General features: G+C 35.9%; 2 protein-coding genes across 3 annotated transcripts in view; one reads left to right on the top strand and one right to left on the bottom strand.

The window, feature by feature from the left end:
• LOC126698505 (tripeptidyl-peptidase 2) overlaps positions 1 to 23,215 on the bottom strand; it is a 71,468-nt gene that overhangs the window by 21,092 nt on the left and 27,161 nt on the right. The gene's annotated exons all lie outside the window — the stretch shown is intronic.
• Positions 2,990 to 12,003, top strand: LOC126698513 (cytokinin hydroxylase-like). The gene is made up of 4 exons (XM_050395798.1): positions 2,990 to 3,287; positions 3,662 to 3,891; positions 4,185 to 4,793; positions 11,578 to 12,003. The coding sequence occupies exons 1-4, from the start codon at positions 3,002 to 3,004 to the stop codon at positions 12,001 to 12,003; spliced, it is 1,551 nt and encodes a 516-aa protein (XP_050251755.1). The 5' UTR covers positions 2,990 to 3,001.

The raw sequence follows: 23,215 nt of genomic DNA, 5'->3' as shown, positions 1-23,215 counted from the left end.
AACCTAATCCTCACTCCACAAAGGAGCCAACCAATTGACTAGTGTAACAAGGAAAACTACGTACAAATCACATTTGTGTCTAGAACTCAAAAAGATTATTAAACAATTAGTTTAATAGCAATTGAAACTCCTTATAATAATGGTTAATAAATCCCAATTTAGCTGAGTATATGTTTGATGTGTGACATACACCCACACATACAACAAACACTGAAAAAATATATCCAATCAATATGGGATACACACGGATCCCAAACTATGTGCAATCTATTACGTTGTCTAATAAATTTTACAATTTGTATATCATTAGTACAATATGTTTTTAATTTGATTTTTGTTACATATTGTTTAAAACCAATTATAATACTGTTGCACTCAAAAGTCAAAACCTTAAAAGGGGTTTCGTATTTTACGCGGAAACATAAGAGTTGTGTATTTCCCTTTTAAGGAATTTAAAATAAAATTTATATTACATCTATAAATAAACTAATATTCTTCTAATAATTAAATGCAAAATATTACTTATTATTTTTAAAACTTTAATTTTTAGATAGTCTTAGTTATATTATGTACATATGTTTTCGAATATGATTAAATTAGACCTTTTTTTTTGTTATTTAACCTATGCATCATATGAATATTTTGCTAGTATTTCTGCATATTAAACTGTACATCAGTACATTCATGCTAGCATGCAATATTTGCATACAACTTTGGGCTATACAGTAATGTGAAGAAGTAGATACTCCTACACTTTCAACCTAATAGTGAGGTAATAAGTTGTCATCACAACTGTTTAATTTGTTGAGGCATGTAGTGAATTTTTTTATATAAAAAAAATGGTAATGCACGATAACATCATTACTATCATTACATAGCTAGTTAAATATATATAATGAATTGTAAAAATCAAACCCCATGTCAAATCAAACCCTAAAACTTTGATGGCATCATATAATTTCAAGATTTTAATCATAGGAATATAATCCTTAATTAATAATTCTCCATTAGTTGAAAATGACATACTTATACCCCATTCGCCTAGCTAGACATAGAATAATTGTAAACCAGTAAAAAGTGCCAAAAAAATCTTTTGTATGATTGTTCAACGTTTATAAGCCACCGCTGTTAACGTTTATTTTTTTAAAACATCATCATCATCTTCATAGCACAGGTGTAAACAAGCACAACTGGGCAAAAATTAATTTGTTCTCCATTGTTGAAAAGAAATTAAGGACCAAGTCTTATTTTGTACAATTTTTTAATATAAAGCTGAGAGTTCCACCCACAAACAGGGAAAAACATACCTCAGAAGAATGCTACTAATGTGGTTTTTGAATCTTCAAATTACACTGCAATTTAACAACAATTGAGAACCAAAACATGGGATAGTCTTGTAATTTGGATGATGACTGCCTGGTTGTTAGTAATGGGTGGTTGTGCTATTTGGAAAGGTAGTCTTTGTTTTGGGTTTAAAAGGAAGGCATGCCAAGTGCTTGGATGTAAGTTTTAATCTCCATGGTAGATTTGTTAATAGGTGGTGTGGCAGTTTTTATTTAAAATAAAAGAGATATTTTTAAAAAAAATTTACTGGAGGTAAGCTGGATTCTATTTTTAATTAAGTTTAAATTATATTATATAGTTAAACCATTATTTAGAAGCTTATCACAATTATAATAAATATCTATATATTAAAATCAAAATAAATATCTATTAATAACTATCATAATTATCAAATCATAGGCAAAAGGAGAGAGACATTTTTTTTTTTTTTTTGAAAAACAAATCTTCTTCTTTTTTCAGATAAAATTTGTCAGTGTATTTCAAGGGTTGATGACTAGTTGAGTTAATGCTTTAACCCTAGATCATTTTGTAAGGATTACAAACAAATAAGTTGGTGAATATTATTCCTTTTTTTTTCTTTTGTGGAAATTATGATTCAGATTTATTTTTTATCATTAGCCACATGGAAAATAACTATAATCTACTTTGGTTGATTAATTATCTTTCTAACAAATCACCTATACTTGGTACTTGTCATATTAAATCAATGGCAATCCTACTCTTATTGTTTTATTATTTGAATTTCCAAGAAATCACACGATGGCTTTACTTCTCGTGGTCCACATGCAACGTTGACAAAAGGCAAGAGCCCGTCAAACAAGCCTACGTGGTAAACACCCATTGGTTGAAACCCATGGGAAGGTAGGACGGTTTCCACAGAGAATGAGAACTCATCTTTTGCCGTGATGGGCTGAAATTTTTTTTTTTTTTTTTTAAAGAATACTAAATATTTTTAACACACACGGAGAGGGTAGATAAGGTTTTTTAAAGAAACTTACAGTGATGTATATCCAAAAAGGCCTAACTCTTGGATACACAGTACAGGCTTTAAACCTCTTTAACTCACTCATTTTCCAATGTGGGATTAACCCACTGTTTTTTCTTTTGATAATACTAAGTATTTTTAACACACAAAATAAAATAAGAAAATTTATTAAAATTAGAGGAATGCAAAAAAATAATAAATAAATAAAGAATATTCAAAGTGAAAGTCCTAAAATTGTTCAAACTGGTCATGCTTCCGACATTCTTGATTCTTAAACCCCGAAATTCTTTTCTAGTAGAGAAATTATATGTCAACAACATTTTCACAACATTTTTATATCAAATTCTAAGTGGCAGGTTGGTACTGGTTGTTATTGTTGAGGCAAAAAAGTAATCTCAATGTTAGGTTCAAATTTGAACTAATAACAACTATCCACTTATGATTTGTTGTAAAAATATTATAAAAATATTATGGAGGTAAAAGCTCTCTTTCTATAAATATCACTTTCATTTTTTTGAACATCCACCAACATAAACAAACTATTAGTGCTTTTGCGTTTTGAAAGAGAGACTATATACAAAACCATTAGTGCTTTTTGGGTTTTGAGAGAAACTATACAAAAAAGCCATCAGTGCTTTCAAACAAACCACAAAAAGAGAGAGAGAGAGAGATATGGGGTTGCTTGAGCTGGCTACAGGTTTTAACATAGCCGTGTTGCTGGTCTTTTTTCTCTTCCTGATCACCTTAAGAGTGTTATTTTCTTGCTGGATTTCACCAACTCTTAAGTATTGGAAAATTCGGAGAAATGGGTTTGGAGGACCAACTCCAAGTTTTCCTTTTGGTAACATTAAGGATATCGTTAAGATGTCTGGTGATTCTTCGTTGCAGTCTTCGAATTCTCCACATGATATACACTCAAATGTTTTTCCCTACTTTGCACAATGGCAAAAGAGTCATGGTGAGCTCCTAGCTAGCTAGCTAGATATATTTTGATAAAAGTAAAACTATACATGTGCTGTCAAATTTGAATCAATATTTGCATTTAGTCAAAAATATTATATTTGTATTATATATATTTTTTCATTTAGAAATTATTGGTAATACAATTGTATGGAAACACAAAAATGAAGTCCTTTTGACAAGGTATATACTACTAATGGAGTTCATCAACTATATAAATATATATATTGATAAGCGAGTTCATCAACTATATACACTGCAAAGAGGTAGATTTTTTTTTTTTTTTTTTTTTTTTATGATACAAAAATTTACATACTAGGTATTCATAAAATTTTGTGTAGGGCAAATATATAAGTGTAATTTGTGGTGCAGGAAAAACGTTCATATACTGGCTGGGCACAGAGCCATTTTTATATATAGCAGAACCTGAGTTCCTAAAAAAAATGTCCGGATCAGTCATGGCAAAGAGTTGGGGAAAGCCAACTGTGTTCAAAAATGATAGAGACCCTATGTTTGGCAATGGTTTGGTGATGGTTGAAGGAGATGAGTGGGTTCGCCAACGACATATCATTACTCCTGCATTCAATCCAATCAACCTGAAGGTCTCTCTCTCCAGTCTCCATTCCTGATCTCTCACCCAAAATGAAAAAATATCTAGCTGATTCTCTTAGAATCTAGAACTAAATTTCATTATAGTACATCCATAAAAGTAACAATAATTGGTCAACAAATTATCTTTCATTTAGAGTTTTTTTTTTTTTTTTGCTTACAAACATTAATTAGCAAAATATAACTATATACTTCTCCTTTTACTTCTCAAAGTTAGTCTCTACTGATTTATTTCCATTATGTTAATAATTCCCACTAAAGATCTAAATTGTCCTTTGTTTTCTAGGTTATGGCAAGCTTAATGGTGGAGTCAGCCACTAATATGCTAGATAATTGGACTACCTTCATTAATTCAGGAAAACCAGAGATTGATGCAGAGAGAGAAATTATAAAAACAGCTGGAGAGATCATTGCTAAGACAAGCTTTGGTGTAAGTTACAAAACTGTCCAGAATGTGTTAGAAAAACTAAGGGCCCTGCAAGTGACTCTCTTTAAGTCTAACCGCTTCGTGGGGGTCCCTTTTAGCAAATTCTTTTGCCCTAAGAAAACCCTAGAGGCCAAAAGACTTGGCAAGGAAATCGACCAACTGTTTTTATCAATCATAAATGATCGAAAAAAATCGATTAAAGGGAAAACTCCACAAGACTTGCTTGGCATATTGCTTCAAGGGAGTCCTGTTGATAGCCGATTAGGAAAGACATTATCACAGCAGGAATTAGTGGATGAGTGCAAGACTTTCTTCTTTGGAGGTCATGAGACAACAGCATTGGCAATCACGTGGACACTGTTACTTTTGGCCATGAATCCAGAGTGGCAAGACCAGTTGAGAGATGAGATCAAAGAAGTTGTTAAAGATGGAGAGATTGATGTCAATACGCTTGCTGGACTAAAGAAGGTATTATAAAATTTTTTTCACAACATATATTAGTAGCACTGTACTTGTGTCCTGTGAATTTGTTAGCTAGATATAGAGGCGCAATTAATGTCTTAAGGTACTATGTATAAAAATGAATTATAAGGTAGTAAAGATCTATGTTTTAAAAACCAGACTGGACTGACTAGTTTGACCAATTGAACCGAGAACCAAAGGCCAGTCCGATCTGAGGAAAAGGCTCAAAACCAGTAAAAACCAATCAACAACTGGTCAAAACCTGTCAAAAACCAGTAAAAACCGGAAACCGGAGGCAAATCCGGTTTTGCCTCTGGTTATTTGCCTCCGGTCCGATTTTTAAAACCATGGTAAAGATACATTGTGGCTGTGATTTTTTTTTTTCTTTTTTTTTTAAATATGGGAATCAAGGTTGTAATCCTTGAACAGCATACATAGAGGCATAGAGTTTTGGGGATATGGTTGCTAGTTAAGAAAACCATATCATCTTAAAATTATTATAGAAATAAACATTGTTTTTGGAGGGTGGGATAAGATAGAACCAACCAACTACAATACATTAGCAAATCTTTCTTTGTAATTTAATGAAGAATGAATATCTTTCTAGTTATATGACCTAAAACACTAATTGCTTTTGTTTATGGGATAGACATGCATGCGATTGGTCACATGCATGATCAATAATGGTGAGAGAATTAATGCTTGAAATTAGATATGTATGCATTATTTTTAACTTTTCATAATATTTATCACTCAAATATGAAGAGTCCTCTGTTTGGTCCCATTTTTTAGAAACACAATATTGTTCTAAAAATTTCCACACAAAAAAAAAAAAAAAGGAATAAAAAGGATCACTCAAAAACTTTGAGTGCATTATGGGTTGGATTTTGAAATTCGTTTTGATATATATTTTAAATTATTTTATAATGTGTATTTTTTAAAAAATTGCCTAATTAATTATTTATTTACTTTTCAATTTTTTTAAAAACTATCTCAAGTTTTAGAGAAATAAAATCATTGTTTTAATTTAAAGATGATCTGATTTTGGATTCAAGAAATGGAGAAGTAGAGAAACAATTATATTATCTATTACATGCAATCAAAGTTTCACAATGAATAAGAATCACACACTCATAAACCCTACATTTTTTGTAAAAGAAGAGAAGGGGTTAAAAATTATTCTTACACAAGCCTAGTTAATGTCATAAAAATAATAAAGGAGCCGACCTATATATGAAAAGAGGTCAACGATAGGTCAATGTTGGCAAAAAAAGAGTGGCCATGATTATTATGGCTTGGATCATTTGGATTGTTGGATAGTGAGCAGTACTGGTCATTGTCACGTAGATACTACTACTACTAAATGGCATCGCAAATGCAACAGTACCTCACACGCCCTACCTTGACATTTGCCATCACCCTATTGGCATGACCGTCCAAAATCTTTACTTCCCAGATACACTTGCATTTTCTACTTGGGCCTCCGTCCATGTACAACCAAAGCTATGGATGGATATATCGAGGCCCGCCGGCCATGAATTCTTTTTTTTTTTTTTCCCCTTTTTATTTAGATGGATTTTTTTCCGTCACTTAATAATAATATTCTTTTTATAAAATATCAACTTCAAGAGTTAGACTTAAGTATAAATATCACAAAACCTAGGTCCTAGGCATAGTTACTAAGTTACATTGATGAAGTTAAGTATCCTTTATAGAAAGATAAACTTGTTTACATGTAGTTGTTAGTGTATAGCTTAGAATAATTTAGCCCATTGAGCTTAGTCCAGTATATTGTACTTGTAGTTTACTCTTATTACTTGTACTGCACACATACCTAGCCTATATAAGGCTCTCTATTATACATTATTACATACACATCAATATACAGACTATTCAGTTTTTTTCGCTTACTTTATATTGTTAACATGGTATTAGAGTCATTCCTCTTACTTTCTGGTTCCTATAGACATCTCCGGCGTTCTTCCGCTACCCTCACCTTCATCCAGTAGTCACTGTCAGAAGCCAGTCACCGCCGTCACGCGCTCACACACACCAGTATCATCGCCATCACGCGTTCCCACGTGCCACACGCGCTTGCCCCGTATCGCGTCCTGCCACGTCAGCCCTAGAGTGACGTCAGCACACGTCAACACCCTAAGCCGTTGACCGAGCCGTTGACTTTGACCAGACCGTTGACTTTGACCAAAGTCAAAAAATTTCAACAGGACCTGTCTTGCTCAGTTTTTCGCGTAGATTCCGATTTTAAGCTCTGTTTCTGCATTTGAGGTCTCTAAATCTCACTTTTTGGTCATTTTCTTCATTATGGCTCAACAAAATGAACAAGATATCAGACGTCCTATCACTATTATGTTGGATGGTCCTACTAGCTATCATGTGTGGTCTCAGAATATAACTATCTTTCTCAAGGGTCGTAAACTGTGGAGATATGTGGCTGGTTCAATTCCTAAGCCAGTACCAAAACCTAAGTCCAAAGCCACAACTGCTGAAGATGCATCTAAGACTACTGTTACAGTGGATGATTATGAAGAACGCCTAGAGGAATGGGAGAGTATTCAGAGTAAAATCTTATCTTGGTTTATCAATACCTCTATTCCCTCCATTCATAATCTTCTTCGTCTTGAGACTGCTGAGGCTGCTTGGAAATTTCTAACCGAGCGCTATAATTGCACTAATGATTCAAGCTTGGAGTTCCACATTAAATCAAAGTTTTATCAAATGCGCCAAGAGACAGGTCAATCTATTTCTGATTTTTATTCTCAGACTTCTACTATGTGGGAACAACTCTCTGCTGCAGATCCTCCACTGGTGTGTTCTAAGGACATTGAGCTCTTTGTTAAATATCGGGATCGCCGTAAATTTATGCAATTCATGATGGGTTTACGTGAGGATTTTGAGCCTACTAGGGCTTCTCTGCTTAGCTGGTCTCCTGTTCCTTCTCTTGATGCTGTAGTCAAGGAGCTCATTTCTGAGGAGAACCGTCGGCCTACTCATCACATGTCATCATCTGATCATGTATTGGCTACACCCTCTCCACAGCCTCCCATTGCTGCATTCACTACTCCTCCACGAATAAACTTTGGGCGTCCCAACTCTCAGTCTTCCAAAGGTACTCGCTGCGAGTTTTGCCGGGCCAAAGGTCATGACATCTCTGTTTGTCGCAAACTGTAGAAATTTGTGCAAGAGCAAAATAAAACTTCTCTTCCTCGGGCAGCTGCTGTATGTCTTTCAGATCCATTGGTTCCTACAGGTCCATCTTTGGCTTCCTCACTTACTACGGCTGATATTAAGGCAGTTATTCAACAGGTTTTATCCCGCACTTCCACTGCCCTTTGTGTCACCTCAGGTAACCAACCTTGGTTTTTTGATACTGCATGTTGTAACCATATGACTCCTGATGAATCCTAATTTTCTGATAAGGCACCCTTAGAACATCCAATCACTATTTACACTGCTGATGGAACTCCTATACCTGTTAGTCATAAAGGAACAATCTTTTCTCCTTGTTTATCCCTTAGTAACACTTTTCATATTCCAAAGTTATCCCTCAATTTACTTTCTGTTGGTCAACTTTGTGAATTAGGTGTAGATCTTCTATTTACTAATCATGGTATGGATGTGCAAGATCCCCGGACGGGTCAAGTGCTTGGGACAAGCTGTAAGGTTGGTCGCATGTTTGAGGTTCATGACTTGAAGATTCCTTCACAAGTTGTTTCTACAGCTGCTACTACTGCCACCTCCTCGCCTGATCTATGGCATGCTCGTCTTGGTCATCCATCCTTATCTCGTCTTCAGTTGTTAACTTCTCAAGGTCATTTAGGTTCAGTTCAGTTTCAAAAATTTGATTGTACTTCCTGTCATTTTGGCAAACAAACAAAATTGTCCTTTAATAAAAGTGACTTCTTTTCTTCTGCCCCTTTTGATCTTATACATTCTGATATTTGGGGTCCTGCACCTATTTCCACTGAGGGGGGATCTAAATATTTTGTCATATTTGTGGATGATTTTTCTCGATATACTTGGATTTATCTGCTTCACCATAGGTCTGAACTTGTGTCTATTTACCAAACATTTCATAAAATGACTGAAACACAGTTCAATCGCACCGTTAAAGTCTTTCGATCAAATAATGCTCAAGAATATAATGATAAATCTTTCCTATCCTTTTTAGACAGTCATGGTACCCTTCCTCAGTGGTCTTGTCCTTACACCTCTCAACAAAATGGTCATGCAGAATGAAAACATCGTCACATTCTTGATGTTATCCGCACCCTTCTCATTTCTGCCTCTCTTCCTGAGCGCTTTTAGGGTGAGGCCGCACTCACTGCTGTGTACACCATTAATCGTATTCCTTCACCAACTACACACAACAAATCACCATTTGAGCTTCTCTATGGTCAAACTCCTGACTACTCTTCTCTTCGGGTGTTTGGTTGTGCTTGCTTTGTCTCTCTTCCTCCTCATGAACGAACAAAACTCCAACCTCGTACTCGTCTCTATTGTTTCCTTGATTATGGTGTATCTCAAAAGGGGTTTCGCTGTTATGATCCCATTTCTCATTGTCTTCGTGTCTCCCGACATGTTGAGTTTTGGGAACATCGTCCTTTAACAAGTCTTCAGCAGTTTCCTGCATCCTCTTCCTCAAAGTCTCTCATTTTTACTGATCTTTTCCTCCCTCTCTATCCTGAACTTATGGAGGATTCTTCAACATCGGCTGCCTATCCAGACGACTCATCTCCGGTTCTGTCCCCAGCATATGAACCGCCTGTCTTGGATCCTGTGGCACCACCCTCTCTTGAGTCTCCTGCTGGTCCTGAACTTCGTCATTCCACTCGGGTAAGCATTCCTCCCCCTTATCTCACTGATTATCACTACGCTTTTGCTCTTGCCATCCTCCATGAACCTCACACCTATCGTGAGGCCCATACTAACCCTCTTTGGCAGCAAGCTATAAACGAAGAACTAGATGTCCTTCATAAGAATCACACTTGGGATATGGTTGATTTGCCTCATGCTCAGTCTGTTGTAGGTTGTAGGTGGGTTTACAAGATCAAGACCAAGGCCGATGGATCTGTTGAACGATACAAGGCTTGCCTAGTTGCCAAGGGCTTTACTCAGGAGTATGGTATTGACTATGAGGAAACATTTGCTCATGTTACTCGCTTTACATCTGTCAGATGTCTCATTGCTGTGGCTGCTATTTGCCATTGGCCTCTTTATCAAATGGATGTGAAGAATGCTTTCCTCAATGGAGACCTCCATGAAGAAGTGTACATACAACCACCCCCTAGCTATCCACACTCAGGTAGTCAAGTTTGCCGCCTTCGCCATGCTCTTTATGGCTTCAAGCAGGCTCCTTGAGCTTGGTTTGAAAAGTTAACTCAGTTGTTGCTCAATAAGGTTTCACTTCGAGCCCTCATGACACTACTCTCTTTGTCCGAAGATCCTCTGCTGGTATCACTCTTATTCTTCTTTATGTTAATGATATGATTATTACTGAAGATGATTCTGCAAGTGTTCGCTCTCTTCAACACTTCCTTAGTCAGCATTTTGAAATGAAAGATCTGGGCACTCTCAGCTATTTTCTTAGGCTTAAGGTTACCTCATCCTCTGATGGATACTATCTTTCCCAGGCTAAATATGATTCTGATCTTCTCTCCAAAGCCGGTATCACCGACAACAAGACTGTTTCCACTCCTTTAGAATACAATACAAAGCTCACACCCTTGGATGGTAAACCTATATCCGATGCTACTCACTATCGTCAGTTGGTTGGCAGTTTAATCTATCTCACTGTTATTCAACCGGATATTTCACATGCCATGGGTATGGTTAGTAAGTTCATGGATGCCCCTCGTTCTTTCCATTATGCTGCTGTTCTTTGAATTCTCCGATATGTCAAAGGCACACTTTATCATGGTCTGCATTACTCCTCTCGATCTTCTCTCGAGTTTTATGCTTATTCAGATGCTAACTGGACAGGTGATCCGACTGATCGATGCTCTATCATAGGTTTATGTTTCCTGTTAGGTACTTCTCTTGTCTCATGGCGTAGTAAGAAGCAAGATGTGGTTTCCCATTCCAGTATTGAGGCTGAGTATCGTGCCCTTGCCGACACCACTTACGAGCTTGTCTGGCTTCACTGGCTCTTAGCTGACATGGATGCTCCACAGCCCACTGCCACTCCTCTTTATTGTCACAATTGTAGTGCTATCTACATTGCTCATAATGATGTCTTCCATAAACGCACCAAGCACATTGAGATCGACTGCCATATCACTCGCCAGCATCTAAAGAAAAGAAATCTCAAGTTATTCTCCATCTCCTCTGCTGATCAGTCTGCTGATATCTTCACCAAGACTCACCCGCCTGGTCGTCTTCGAGATCTTATATCCAAACTCCAATTGGCTTCCTCCTTGCCACCTCGAGTTTGAGGGGGGATGTTAGTGTATAGCTTAGACTAGTTTAGCCCATTGGGCTTAACCCAGTATATTGTACTTGTAGTTTACTTCTATTACTTGTACTGCACACATACCTAGCCTATATAAGGCTCTCTATTATACATTATTACATACACATCAATATAAAAATTATTCAGTCTTTTTCGCTTACTTTATATTGTTAACAGTAGTATTAGTTAAAGCAATTATATGTTTGAGTTTGAATTTGAATTTGAATTTAAGAACATGCATGCATAGATGAGAAGGGTTTTATTCTAGTTTGATTTTTTACTAAACCATGTCGAATCTTACAAATGTGATTGTAATTGCAGATGGGATGGGTGTTAAATGAGGTTCTTCGACTTTATCCATCAGCACCAAACGTACAAAGGCAAGCGAGAGAAGACATTCGAGTGGATGACCTAACAATTCCTAATGGAACCAACATGTGGATTGACCTGGTGGCCATGCACCATGACCCAGAACTGTGGGGTGAGGATGTGAATGAGTTCAAGCCAGAGAGGTTCAAGGGTGACATGTATGGAGGGTGCAAGCACAAGATGGGGTATCTACCTTTTGGGTTTGGAGGAAGAATGTGTGTCGGTAGGAACTTGACGTTTATGGAGTACAAGATTGTCCTAACCCTAATTCTCCCTAGGTTTTCTTTTACCCTCTCCCCAACTTACACTCATTCTCCTGCTATTTTGCTCTCTCTAAGGCCTAAGTATGGACTGCCTCTCAGATTTCAACCCCTTTAGACCAACTAGTTCGACATACCAACTCCAACAGATTACTTTATTGTTCTAGCTAGTAAAATATAAACCACATGAAGCATTTATCTTTCTTTTAGCACAAAATATATATGTTGATGACAAGAATTTATTAATTACTCCCAAAACCATTCTGTGTAATTTCACCTACATTATGTTATGTGATCTTGTAGCGAAAAGCATGTATTCTATATATCTTTCAAATTAGGAGAGAGCTTCGTCTCTTTTTATGTACCAATATTGTAACGCCCCAAAATCATAAGCAATAAAAGTCTCTTTAATTTGAATAATCCATAAAAATATTAAATAAAAGAAACCAACAACCTAAAATCTCATCACAAATGTCAGAGCTCTAATCCACCAAAGACAAAACATCCTCAAAATAATTCTCCAGTACAATGTTTAATGCCATAAAAATCATAATAAAATCCTCAATTCCACAAAATAATTTGTAACTGTTGTCATCCAAGAGTCTCTACGTCAATCATTCTTCTAATGTATCTATAAGGAGAAATAAAGGGGGGTGAGATAACTCAATAAGTGGAATTCACTAACATTAGGGTGTATAAACAAACCTTTCAAATAAATAATACTTACAACAAATTCATAACTTCTAACTCGTCAATATTTCACATAAAAATATATATATATCTCTATATATATATATATATATATATATATCTTTATATTGTGAGCCATCATAATACATATATCAATACCATCATATAAACAATTACCTAGGTTTTTCTCGTGGTCAACATTTACACCCCGTTGACGAGATTGTGCTGTCCCCTTTTAGGACTAGAACCTCATTTTCATCCCTTTTTCTTAAAGATGGCTCCATTGGAAACTAAAGGTGCACTCCCTTACTAAGGAGCTTCCTTTTTGGATCCTCAATAGTATACTCCCTTGCTAAGGAGCTATCAAATGTGTACTGTCTCCTTTTCTGGAACCGTCCCTTGCTAAGAACTAACTACAATATGATTGTCCCTTGCTAAGGACTAAATACAATACTGAACTTTTAATCACGACTTGCCACAGGTTTTCAAAACATATTCAATATGCTCACAAAAATAATCTAATCATAATTCTCAAAAATATAAAGATATATTCACACATACAAGTTTAAATAAATTTAGGTTGTCCCACAAGTTTTTCATAAGACGAATAGTCAATGTGCACGACAAACATTTATAAAATATCAATTTATATATAGAATATCAACATATTTCTTTGATATAGAATAGTTTAATAATCAACACTGTTCTGGGAAAACCCCCAAAATTAGTAAACACCACTTACCTCTTAATTGCAAAAATAAAAGAAATCAACCTCCTTTGAATCATAACAAATCAGTAGAATTAGAACCTAACAACACCAAAGATAGGTCCATCAATACACAATTTCCTACTTAAAAATCTGTTTTCATGCTTAAACAATTGTATCCTAAACAATACTGATATATCCAAAAAATTTCATTTATTCACTTAACTATCCAATTCACTTTTAGTCTTTGATCACTTTGTTCTATTTCACATATTCTCACTATCTATTAATTGGCCTGTTTGTACTACAACTCTATGCAACTCTAGGATTTTATTACATGTCTACCATCATATAAACTACTACAATTCTTAGAATACACATAATATAACCTTGATTGATCAATATAATATTCATATCTGATCATTCTCCCTTTTTTTTAATAAGTAGGAAATTAATATATATCAATACCGTATCAGCATTGTCACTGAGAAAAAAACAATAAAATCCTAAGAAGAGGACACCTGAACCTAATGGCAGAGTCACAAGCATGGAATAGATTCAAGTAAAATAAAACTTCAATATAGGCCGAATGATGGATATCTGATCCATCTAATAATAGAAGCCATATTATATATACATATATATATATATATATATATATATATATATATCTTAGTTCATCCACCCAATGACCCATAACTCTCTTGATGCCGCAAGACATAAGGACATGGTTGGGCACATATTTGGACAATGATAAGGGTGTAGGTGCATGACAGTTGGTGGAGAAATTAGTAAGTCTATATACAATTATAAAATAACCATAGAGTACCCCTTTTCTCATTAAAATAATCATAGATTTAGATCCAAGATGGCCATACCTATTATTCTATCAGGTACACAAATAAGAGATGCCTCCTATAAGAGTGAGAACAAACCATACCTGTAGACTCCAACTCATATGTAACAACCCAAGGAAAAACACTAGCCACATTTGCGCTATACCTCAAAAGGACTAGTCACAATTGAAGTTCCTTGTAGTTAATAAAACCCAAATCTACCCAATAAATACTCGATGTGAGACTCATCACACACCTATACACATCACACAATCAATCATATTGGGGCATCACAATCTCCCCCACTTAAATCCCTAACGTCCTCGTTAGGGTGGATATCTTATCCATCTAATAATAAAAGCCATATATATATATATATATATATATATCTTAGTTCATCCACCCAATGACCCATAACTCTCTTGATGCCGCAAGACATAAGGACATGGCTAGGCACATATTTGGACAATGATAAGGGTGTAGGTGCATGACAATTAGTGGAGAAATTAGTAAGGCTATATACAATTATAAAATAACAATAGAGACCCACTTTCCCATTAAAATAATCATAGATTTAGATCCAAGATGGCCATACCTATTATTCTATCAGGTACACAAATAAGAGATGCCTCCTATAAGAGTGGGAATAAACCATACCTGTAGACTCCAACTCACAGCCACAGTGAAGAAATGCAAAGTTCAATAGTCGGCCAAAGCAAAAGGAAGCCCCATCAATAAATACACGTGTAACTAAAGAGGAAGAAGGCTAGGATTTTTTTTTTTTTCAAAGTTTATCAAGACCCATATATTTACTTATGCCACCTCACTTGGGCTTCATATTCCATAGTATTTATCTTATTTTTAATATCTTAGGCCCAAATCAATTCAATCCATTTAATTGTAGGCCTCCTTTATAATTTACGTATAATAATTAAATTTGTATCAAAATTATGGGGAGTTACATCCTTCCCCCCTTAAAAATATTTCATCCTTGAAATTGTACATACCTTCATTAACGAACAACTCTGGATAATTTGATTTCATCTCATCTTCTTGCTCCCAAGATGCCTCCTCCACTGTGTGATTCTTCCAAAGGACCTTAACCAATGATATAGTCAATGCGTAGCACTTGATCCTTGCGGTCAAGAATTTGGATTGAAACTTCCTCATAAGTCAGGTTATCTTTGTTCTTGAATGACTCATAATTCAAAACATGTGAAGGATCCAAGATGTACTTCCTTAACATGGAAACATGAAACACATTATGCACTCCTGCAAGTGCAGGTGATAAGGCCAACTCGTAGGCAACTTTACCAATGCGTTTTAGGATCTCAAATGGACCAATAAATCTAGGACTCAACTTCCCCTTCTTCCCAAATCTTATCAAACCCTTCATTGGGGCGACTTTCAAAAATACCATATCTCCAACTTCAAATTCTACTCCCTTCTCGAGTTGTCATAATAACTCTTCTGTCGACTTTGTGCTGTTTGCAATCTTTTACAAATCAAATTAATCTTCTCAGATGTCATCTGAATGATTTCTAGTCCCAACAATTTTCTCTCACCAACCTCTTCCCAACACAATAGGGACCTGCATTTTCTACCATACAAACCCTTATAGGGAGCCATCTCAATACTAAAGTGGTAGCTATTATTATAGAAAAATTCCACTAAAGACAAGTATTTTTCCCAACTTCCTTTGAAATCCAATACACAAGCCTTTAACATATCCTCCAAAGTACGAATAGTCATTTCTGATAGTCCATCTGTTTATGGGTGGAAGGCTATATAAAAGCTAAGATTAGTACCCAAAACTTTATGTAGGCTTTCCCAAAACTTTGAGGTGAATCTTGGGTCTCGATCAAACACAATTGATGCTGGAACTTTGTGAAGACTCACAATCTCATCAATATATATCTGTGCTAGCTGATCAAGTGAGTAAGTCATCTTAACCAGAATAAAATGTGTTGTTTTTGTCATCCTATCCACAATTTCCCAAATGGCCTCATGTCCCTTAGGAGATCTTGGCAAACCAGTCACAAAATCCATACATATATGCTCCCACTTCCATTCGGGGATGGGAAGTGGTTGCAGCGATCCTGAAAGTTTCTAGTGTAGTGCCTTAATTTGTTGACAAGTTAAGCATTTCTCCACAAACTAAGCTATCTCTCTCTTCATGTTATTCCACCAATAAGTTTCTCGAATGTCACGATACATTTTAGTGCTACCAGGGTGCACTGAGTATGGGGTACGATGGGCTTCTTCCATAATTTCCTTCTTCAATGGAAAATCATTTGACACACAAAGTCTATTTCCAAACCTCAAAACACCATCATTAGACACGTTAAATTCTGGTCTCTTCCCTTCTTATACTTCTCCTATGATCTTTACAATTTGTGCATCATTAACTTGTGAACTCTTAATCTTCTCAATCAAAGTGGGTTATATTGTCAAACTGGCCATAAAGACTTGGGAATCACCCATGACAATTTCAATTCTCATTCTCTCCAAGTCGTTAATAATCTCCTTTTGGGTAGTTAACAAGGCAACTAAGAAACCAAAAAACTTCCGACTAAGTGCATCAGCTACCACATTAGCCTTGCCCGGATGGTAATTGATTGAGAAATCATAATCTTTAATCAACTCAAGCCACCTTCGTTGTCTCATATTCAATTCTTTTTTTAGTAAAGAAGTATTTCAAGCTCTTATGGTCTGTATAAATCTCACACCTTTCACCATACAAATAATGTCTCCAAATCTTCAATGCAAACACCACTACAGCTAACTCCAAGTCATGAGTGGGATAATTTTGTTCATAACTCTTTAATTGGTGGAAAGCATAAGCTATGACTTTACCATGCTGCATCAACACACAACCAAGCCCTTTTTTCAAAGCATCACTATAAATGACAAAGCCTCCCAAGTTGCTAGGGATGGTTAGTACTGGTGCAGTGACCAACCTTTGCTTAAGTTCTTGAAAACTCTTTTCACATTTTTCTGTCCACATAAACTTAGCATTCTTACGAGTTAGTTGAATCATTGGGGCTACAATACAGGAAAATCCCTCCATAAACCTCCTATAATAGCCAACAAGGCCCAAAAAGCTTCTAACCTCACTTACATTCATCAGTCTTGCCCAATCAACCACAACTTCAACCTTACTAGGGTCTATAGAAATCCCTGCCTTAGATATCACATGCCCTAGGAACACCACTTGGTCAAGCCAAAATTCACACTTCTTAAACTTTGCATATAGCTTCTTCTCCCTCAATTTGAAAAACAATTCTCAAGTACTCTTCATGTTCTTCCATGCTTTTGAAGAAGATTAGAATGTCATCAATAAAGATAATAACAAAGCGGTCTAAGTACTCATGAAACACCCTATTCATCAAGTCCATAAATGCAGCAGGAGCATTGGTCAAACCAAAAGGCATTACCAAGAATTCATAGTGCCCATACCTAGTCCGGAAAGCTGTCTTTGGTATGTCTTCACTCTTGATTTTCAACTAGTGATTCCCAGAACGAAGTTCAATCTTAGAGAAGACTTGTGCCCCTTGCAATTGATCAAATAGGTCATCAATACTAGGAAGAAGGTATTTGTTTCTCACAGTAATCCAGCTTAACTTACGGTAGTCAATAAACAACCTCATAGTCTCATCCTTCTTTTTCACAAATAAAACTGGTGCACCCCAAGGAGATGCACTTGGTCTGATGAACCCCTTGTCAAGGAGTTCTTGTAACTGTTCCTTGAGTTCCTTAAGTTCAATAGGTGCCATTCGATATGGTGCTTTTGATATAAGAGAAGTTCCAAGGAGCAAATCAATGGAGAATTCAATCTCTCTATCTATAGGTATCCCTAGTAGGTCTTCAAGAAAGACATCGAGAAACTCCCTCACAACAGGGATATCATCCAACTTCAATACCTCTTTCCTAGTGTCCACCACATGAGCTAGGTACCCTTAGCATCCTTTCCGTAATAGACGCTTATCTTAAAGGCCTGATATCACCCTAGGTAAAGCATGCATCCTAGAGACCTTAAACCGAAATTCGGGTTCTCCTAGAGGCCGAAACACCACTTCTTTTTTAAAACAATCTACACTAGCATGATAAGCCGCCAACCAGTCCATTCCCAAAATTACATCATAGTCATACATGTCCATCAAAATCAAGTCTGCTAACATTTCCCTATCCTCAATTTGGATGACACAAGACTTAAGCATAGAATTACACACCAAAGAATCACTCATAGGTGTGGCCATAGGCAAGTCATAATCCATAAGTCCAGGTTTCTTATCACATAACTTAGCATATCAAGAGGAGATGAAAGAGTGTGTAGATCCAGAATCAAATAGAGTTTTAGCAAAGTTTGAGAATAATAGGAGGATACCTGTAACCACAGTATCTGAAGCTTGAACGTCTTGTGGTGTGAGTGCAAACACTTTCCCTTGTGCTTTCCTCCTTTGATCATTCTTTCCAGGTTGTGCCATTGAGTTTTGTTGAGGAGATGTACAGCTTCTAGCTAAGTGTCCTGTCTTCCCACAATTATAACAAGCTTTTCCTTCAAAGAAACACAGCTTATCTCCATGAAACCTTCCACATGTAGGGCAAGCATTCGAACTTCTACCTTGAGCATGTTGGGGTGGATTCTTATTTTCTGGCTTATTTGATGATGAATTACTCCTAGGCCTCCCAAAAGATTCTTTCTTATTCCAATGACCTTGAGCATTGCCTTGTTGAAAGCTTGTTTGTCCAGTGTTTCTAGGTGGGTTCTCCTTACTAACATTGTTCTTGAAATCTTCCTCCAGTCTCATAGCTCTCTTAACTGACTCTACATAATTATCAACCCCCGATGCAATCAGATGGTGTCGAAATCTCTCATTCAACCCCTTTTGAAATCTGCTTGCTTTCTTCGCCTCAGTAAGGATTAAGTGGGGTCCAAAGCGAGGTAACTCAATGAATTTAGCTGCATACTACTCAACAGTCATACTTCCTTGCACCAAATCAGCAAATTCCCTCTCTTTTCGTACCCGAATCACCTCAGGGAAGTAGTTATCATAGAAAACCCCTTTAAATTTCTCCCAAGTGATGGGGTTTCTCTCAGTGTTCATTCCCTCTATTAGGACATATGTGTTTCACTTGTTAAGAACATATGTCATGATTTTATGTAATTGGCTTATCCTTTGACAAAACTCACTTTACTTGTATTTGGGTAGATTTAGGATGTTTTAAATACTTCAAGAAACCTTGTTTCAAGATCAAGTATTGAAGCCTTCAAGTCTATTCAAGAAAACAAGTTCAGAGTACAAAATCATTAAAGCTCGACAGCTGGTCGACAGCTGCATCTATCGAGCTTAAAGGAGCTGTTCTTCATTCGGTGTGCTCGACACCTGCTCGACAACTGCTCGACACCTGCTCGACACCTTCTATCTGTCGAGGTTTAAGATTTTCAAAATTTCAATCTGATTTTCTTGGGATCCGTGAATATGTCTTTGGGCCTTCTTTTCTCCTAAACCTAGACATATAAAAGGATCAGTTTTGAGCAAATTCTGTTAAAGCAAATTGTGATCAGAGACGAAGTTCTTGCCCTAGTTCATCTCTTTCTCGTGAAGAAGTTGCTGTGTATGTGCACCGTAGGGTTTTGTGACCAAGCATCTTCTTGATCTTTATCGTTTGGATGAACTGAAGAACTTTGCAACCAACAACCTTCTTAGTTGGTGATTGAAGTCGCGTACTGGGATCCGCGCAATTAGTTAGTCACGTACTGGGAGTTGTGCATCTGAAAGGGGAACTGTCACTACAAAACAAGTCCAATTGGGTATTGGGGTAAGGGTTCAACTGTAGGTTGGTAAGGTACTTGGATTCCTTTACTTGTAACCGCTTGTTGTGATAATAGTAGAGTTTCGGGAGTGGTGACCTGAAAATCACCCGGTGGGGTTTTTGCCGTTAGGTTTTCCCCATTCGTAAACAAATCACCGTGTTATTTATTTTCCGCTACATAATTAGTTTATTGGTGATTTGTTTGTGCTACCACGTGTTTGCATGATAAATTGATTAATTAATAACTTGGCTAATTAATTAATTAATTTCTATCATAAGGGATCATTCAGTTTGTGGCCTATCACCCTCCAAAATGGCTTTAGTGGATCTCCACCAACGCTCAGCTTCTCCAATCAACTTAAAAGTTGCAAACCGCACCTTATGAGTTAGTGCAATCTAAAACTTCTAACAACTTCTCCATCTACAAGAACCAGTTCTCAGCTTCCATGGGATTTGGCTTCCCATCAAAAGAAAGGGGGATTCTGCTTCATAAAAGTCTCAAAAGAGCAACTAGCCCTTGCCTCTACTCTACCTGATCTCTACTAGCAACATGGGTCAACCTGTCCAACAGTCAGGCAGCAGCTTCATCCAAAGGATCAATGCGTGTCACCCTAGGGCGTTCATTATCTCTCACATTTTGAGTGACTTCAACCTCAGTATCAACCCTTGCTTTGGTTGACCTTCGTAAATTAATAATAAGTTCCTCGCTATTGGAATTAGCTACTCTCTTCTTTTTGGGTGGCATGACACCTAGTTAATAAGGAAATCAAGAAATATAGATGGTGCAACAATTATTACTACTAAACATAAGAAGTAACATTGCCAAAATTATTTAAAATATCTCATCAAACATAACCTAGATGCCAAATGCTCTGACAAAAAAAAAAATCAAGATCATAACCTAGTTTCAAGTGTCTACAGGATCATAACCTAATTTTTCAAGTGTCTACAGAATCATAACCTATTTTTCAAGTGTCTACAGAGTCATAACCTAGTTTTCAAGTGTCTATAGAATTATATCCTAAGCTCTGATACCACAATTGTAACGCCCCAAAATCATAAGCAATAAAAATTTATTTAATCTAAATAATCCATAAAAATATTAAATAAAAGAAACCAACAACCTAAAATCTCATCACAAATGTCAAAGCTCTAATCCACCAAAGAAAAAACATCCTCAAAATAATTCTCCAGTACAATGTTTAATACCATAAAAATCATAATAAAAGCCTCAGTTCCATAAAATAATTCGTAACTGTTGTCTTCCAAGAGTCTCTACTCCAATAATTCCTCTAATATATCTGTAAGGGGAAATAAAGGGGGGTGAGATAACTCAATTAGTGGAATTCACTAACATTGGGGTGTGGGAACAAACCTTTCAAATAAATAATACTTACAATAAATTCATAACTTGTAACTCATCAATATTTCACATAAAATATACATATATATATATATATATATATATATCTTTATATTGTGAGCCATCATAATACATATATCAATACCATCATATAAACAATTACCTAGACTTTTCTCATGGTTAACGTTTACGCCCTGTTGACAAAGTTGTGTTGTCCCTTTTTAGGACTAGAACCTCCTTTTCATCCCTTTTTCTTAAGGATGGCTCCTTTGGAACCTAAAGGTGCACTCTCTTGCTAAGGAGCTTCCTTTTTGGATTCTCAATAATATACTCTCTTGCTAAGGAGCTATCAAATGTGCATTGACCCCTTTTCTGGGACCATCTCTTGCTAAGGACTAACTGCAGTATGATTATCTATTGCCAAGGACTAAATACAATACTGAGCTTTTAATCACAACTTGCCATAGGTTTTCAAAACATATTCAATATGTTCAAAAAAATAATTCAATCATAATTCTAAAAAATATAAAGATATATTCACACATACAAGTTTAAATAAATTTAGATTGTCCCATAAGTTTTTCATAAGACGAATAGTCAATGTGCACATCAAACATTTATAAAATATCAATTTATATATAGAATATCAACATATTTATTTGATATAGAATAGTTTAATAATCAACTTGTTTTGGGAAAACCCCCAAAATTAGTAAACACCACTTACCTCTTAGTTGCAAAAATAAAAGAAATCAACCTCCCTTGAATCGCAACAAATCGGCAGAATTAGAACCTAGCAACACCAAATATAGGTCCATTAATACACAATTTCCTACTTAAAAATCTGTTTTCACGCTGAAACAATTTTATCCTAGACTATACTAATATATCCAAAAGTTTTCATTTATTCACTTAACTATCCAATTCACTTTCAATCTTTGATCAGCTTGTTCTATTTCACATATTCTCACTATCTATTAATTGGCTTGTTTGTACTACAACTCTATGCAACTCTAGGATTTTATTACGTGTCTAGCCATCATATAGACTACTACAATTCTTAGAATACACATAATATAACCTTGATTGATCAATATAATATTCATATTTGATCATTCTCCTTTTTTTTAAATAAGCAGGAAATTAATATATATCAATATTGTATCAGCCTTGTCACTGAGAAAAAAATAATAAAATCCTAAGAAGAGGACACCTGAATTTAATGGCAGAGTCACAAGCATGAAATAGATTCAAGTAAAATAAAACTTCAATATAGGCCGAATGATGGATATCTGATCCATCTAATAATAGAAGCCATATTATATATATAAATATATATATATATATATATATATATATATATATATATTAGTTCATTCACCCAATGACCCATAACTCTCTTGATGCCGCAAGACATAAGGACATGGCTGGGCACATATTTGGACAATGATAAGGGTGTAGGTGCATGACAATTGGTGGAGAAATTAGTAAGGCTACATACAATTATAAAATAACCATAGAGTACCCCCTTTCCCATTAAAATAATCATAGATTTAGATCCAAAATGGCCATACCTATTATTCTATCAGGTACACAAATAAAAGATGCCTCCTATAAGAGTGGGAACAAACCATACCTGTAGACTCCAACTCATATGTAACAACCCAAGAAAAAGCGCTAGCCATATTTGCGCTATACCTCAAAATGATTATTGAAGTTCCTTGTAGTTGTTAATAAAACCCAAATCTACCCAGTAAATACCTAATGTGGGACTCATCACACACCCACACACATCACACAATCAATCATATTGGGGCATCACAATCTCCTCCACTTAAATCCCTAACGTCCTCGTTAGGGTGGATATCTGATCCATCTAATAATAGAAGCCATATTATATATATATATATATATATAT

The sequence above is a fragment of the Quercus robur genome, chromosome 9 (genome assembly GCF_932294415.1).
Source record: "Quercus robur chromosome 9, dhQueRobu3.1, whole genome shotgun sequence".
Lineage (NCBI taxonomy): Eukaryota > Viridiplantae > Streptophyta > Magnoliopsida > Fagales > Fagaceae > Quercus > Quercus robur.
This window is presented reverse-complemented; position numbering and strand designations above follow the sequence as displayed.

Excerpts from the sequence above, each read along its gene's own strand:
- LOC126698513 (XM_050395798.1), top strand. The coding sequence starts at position 3,002 with ATGGGGTTGCTTGAGCTGGCTACAGGTTTTAACATAGCCGTGTTGCTG. Across the intron at positions 3,288-3,661 it reads ACAATGGCAAAAGAGTCATG|GAAAAACGTTCATATACTGG; the intron begins GTGAGCTCCTAG and ends TTTGTGGTGCAG. Across the intron at positions 3,892-4,184 it reads TCAATCCAATCAACCTGAAG|GTTATGGCAAGCTTAATGGT; the intron begins GTCTCTCTCTCC and ends TTTGTTTTCTAG.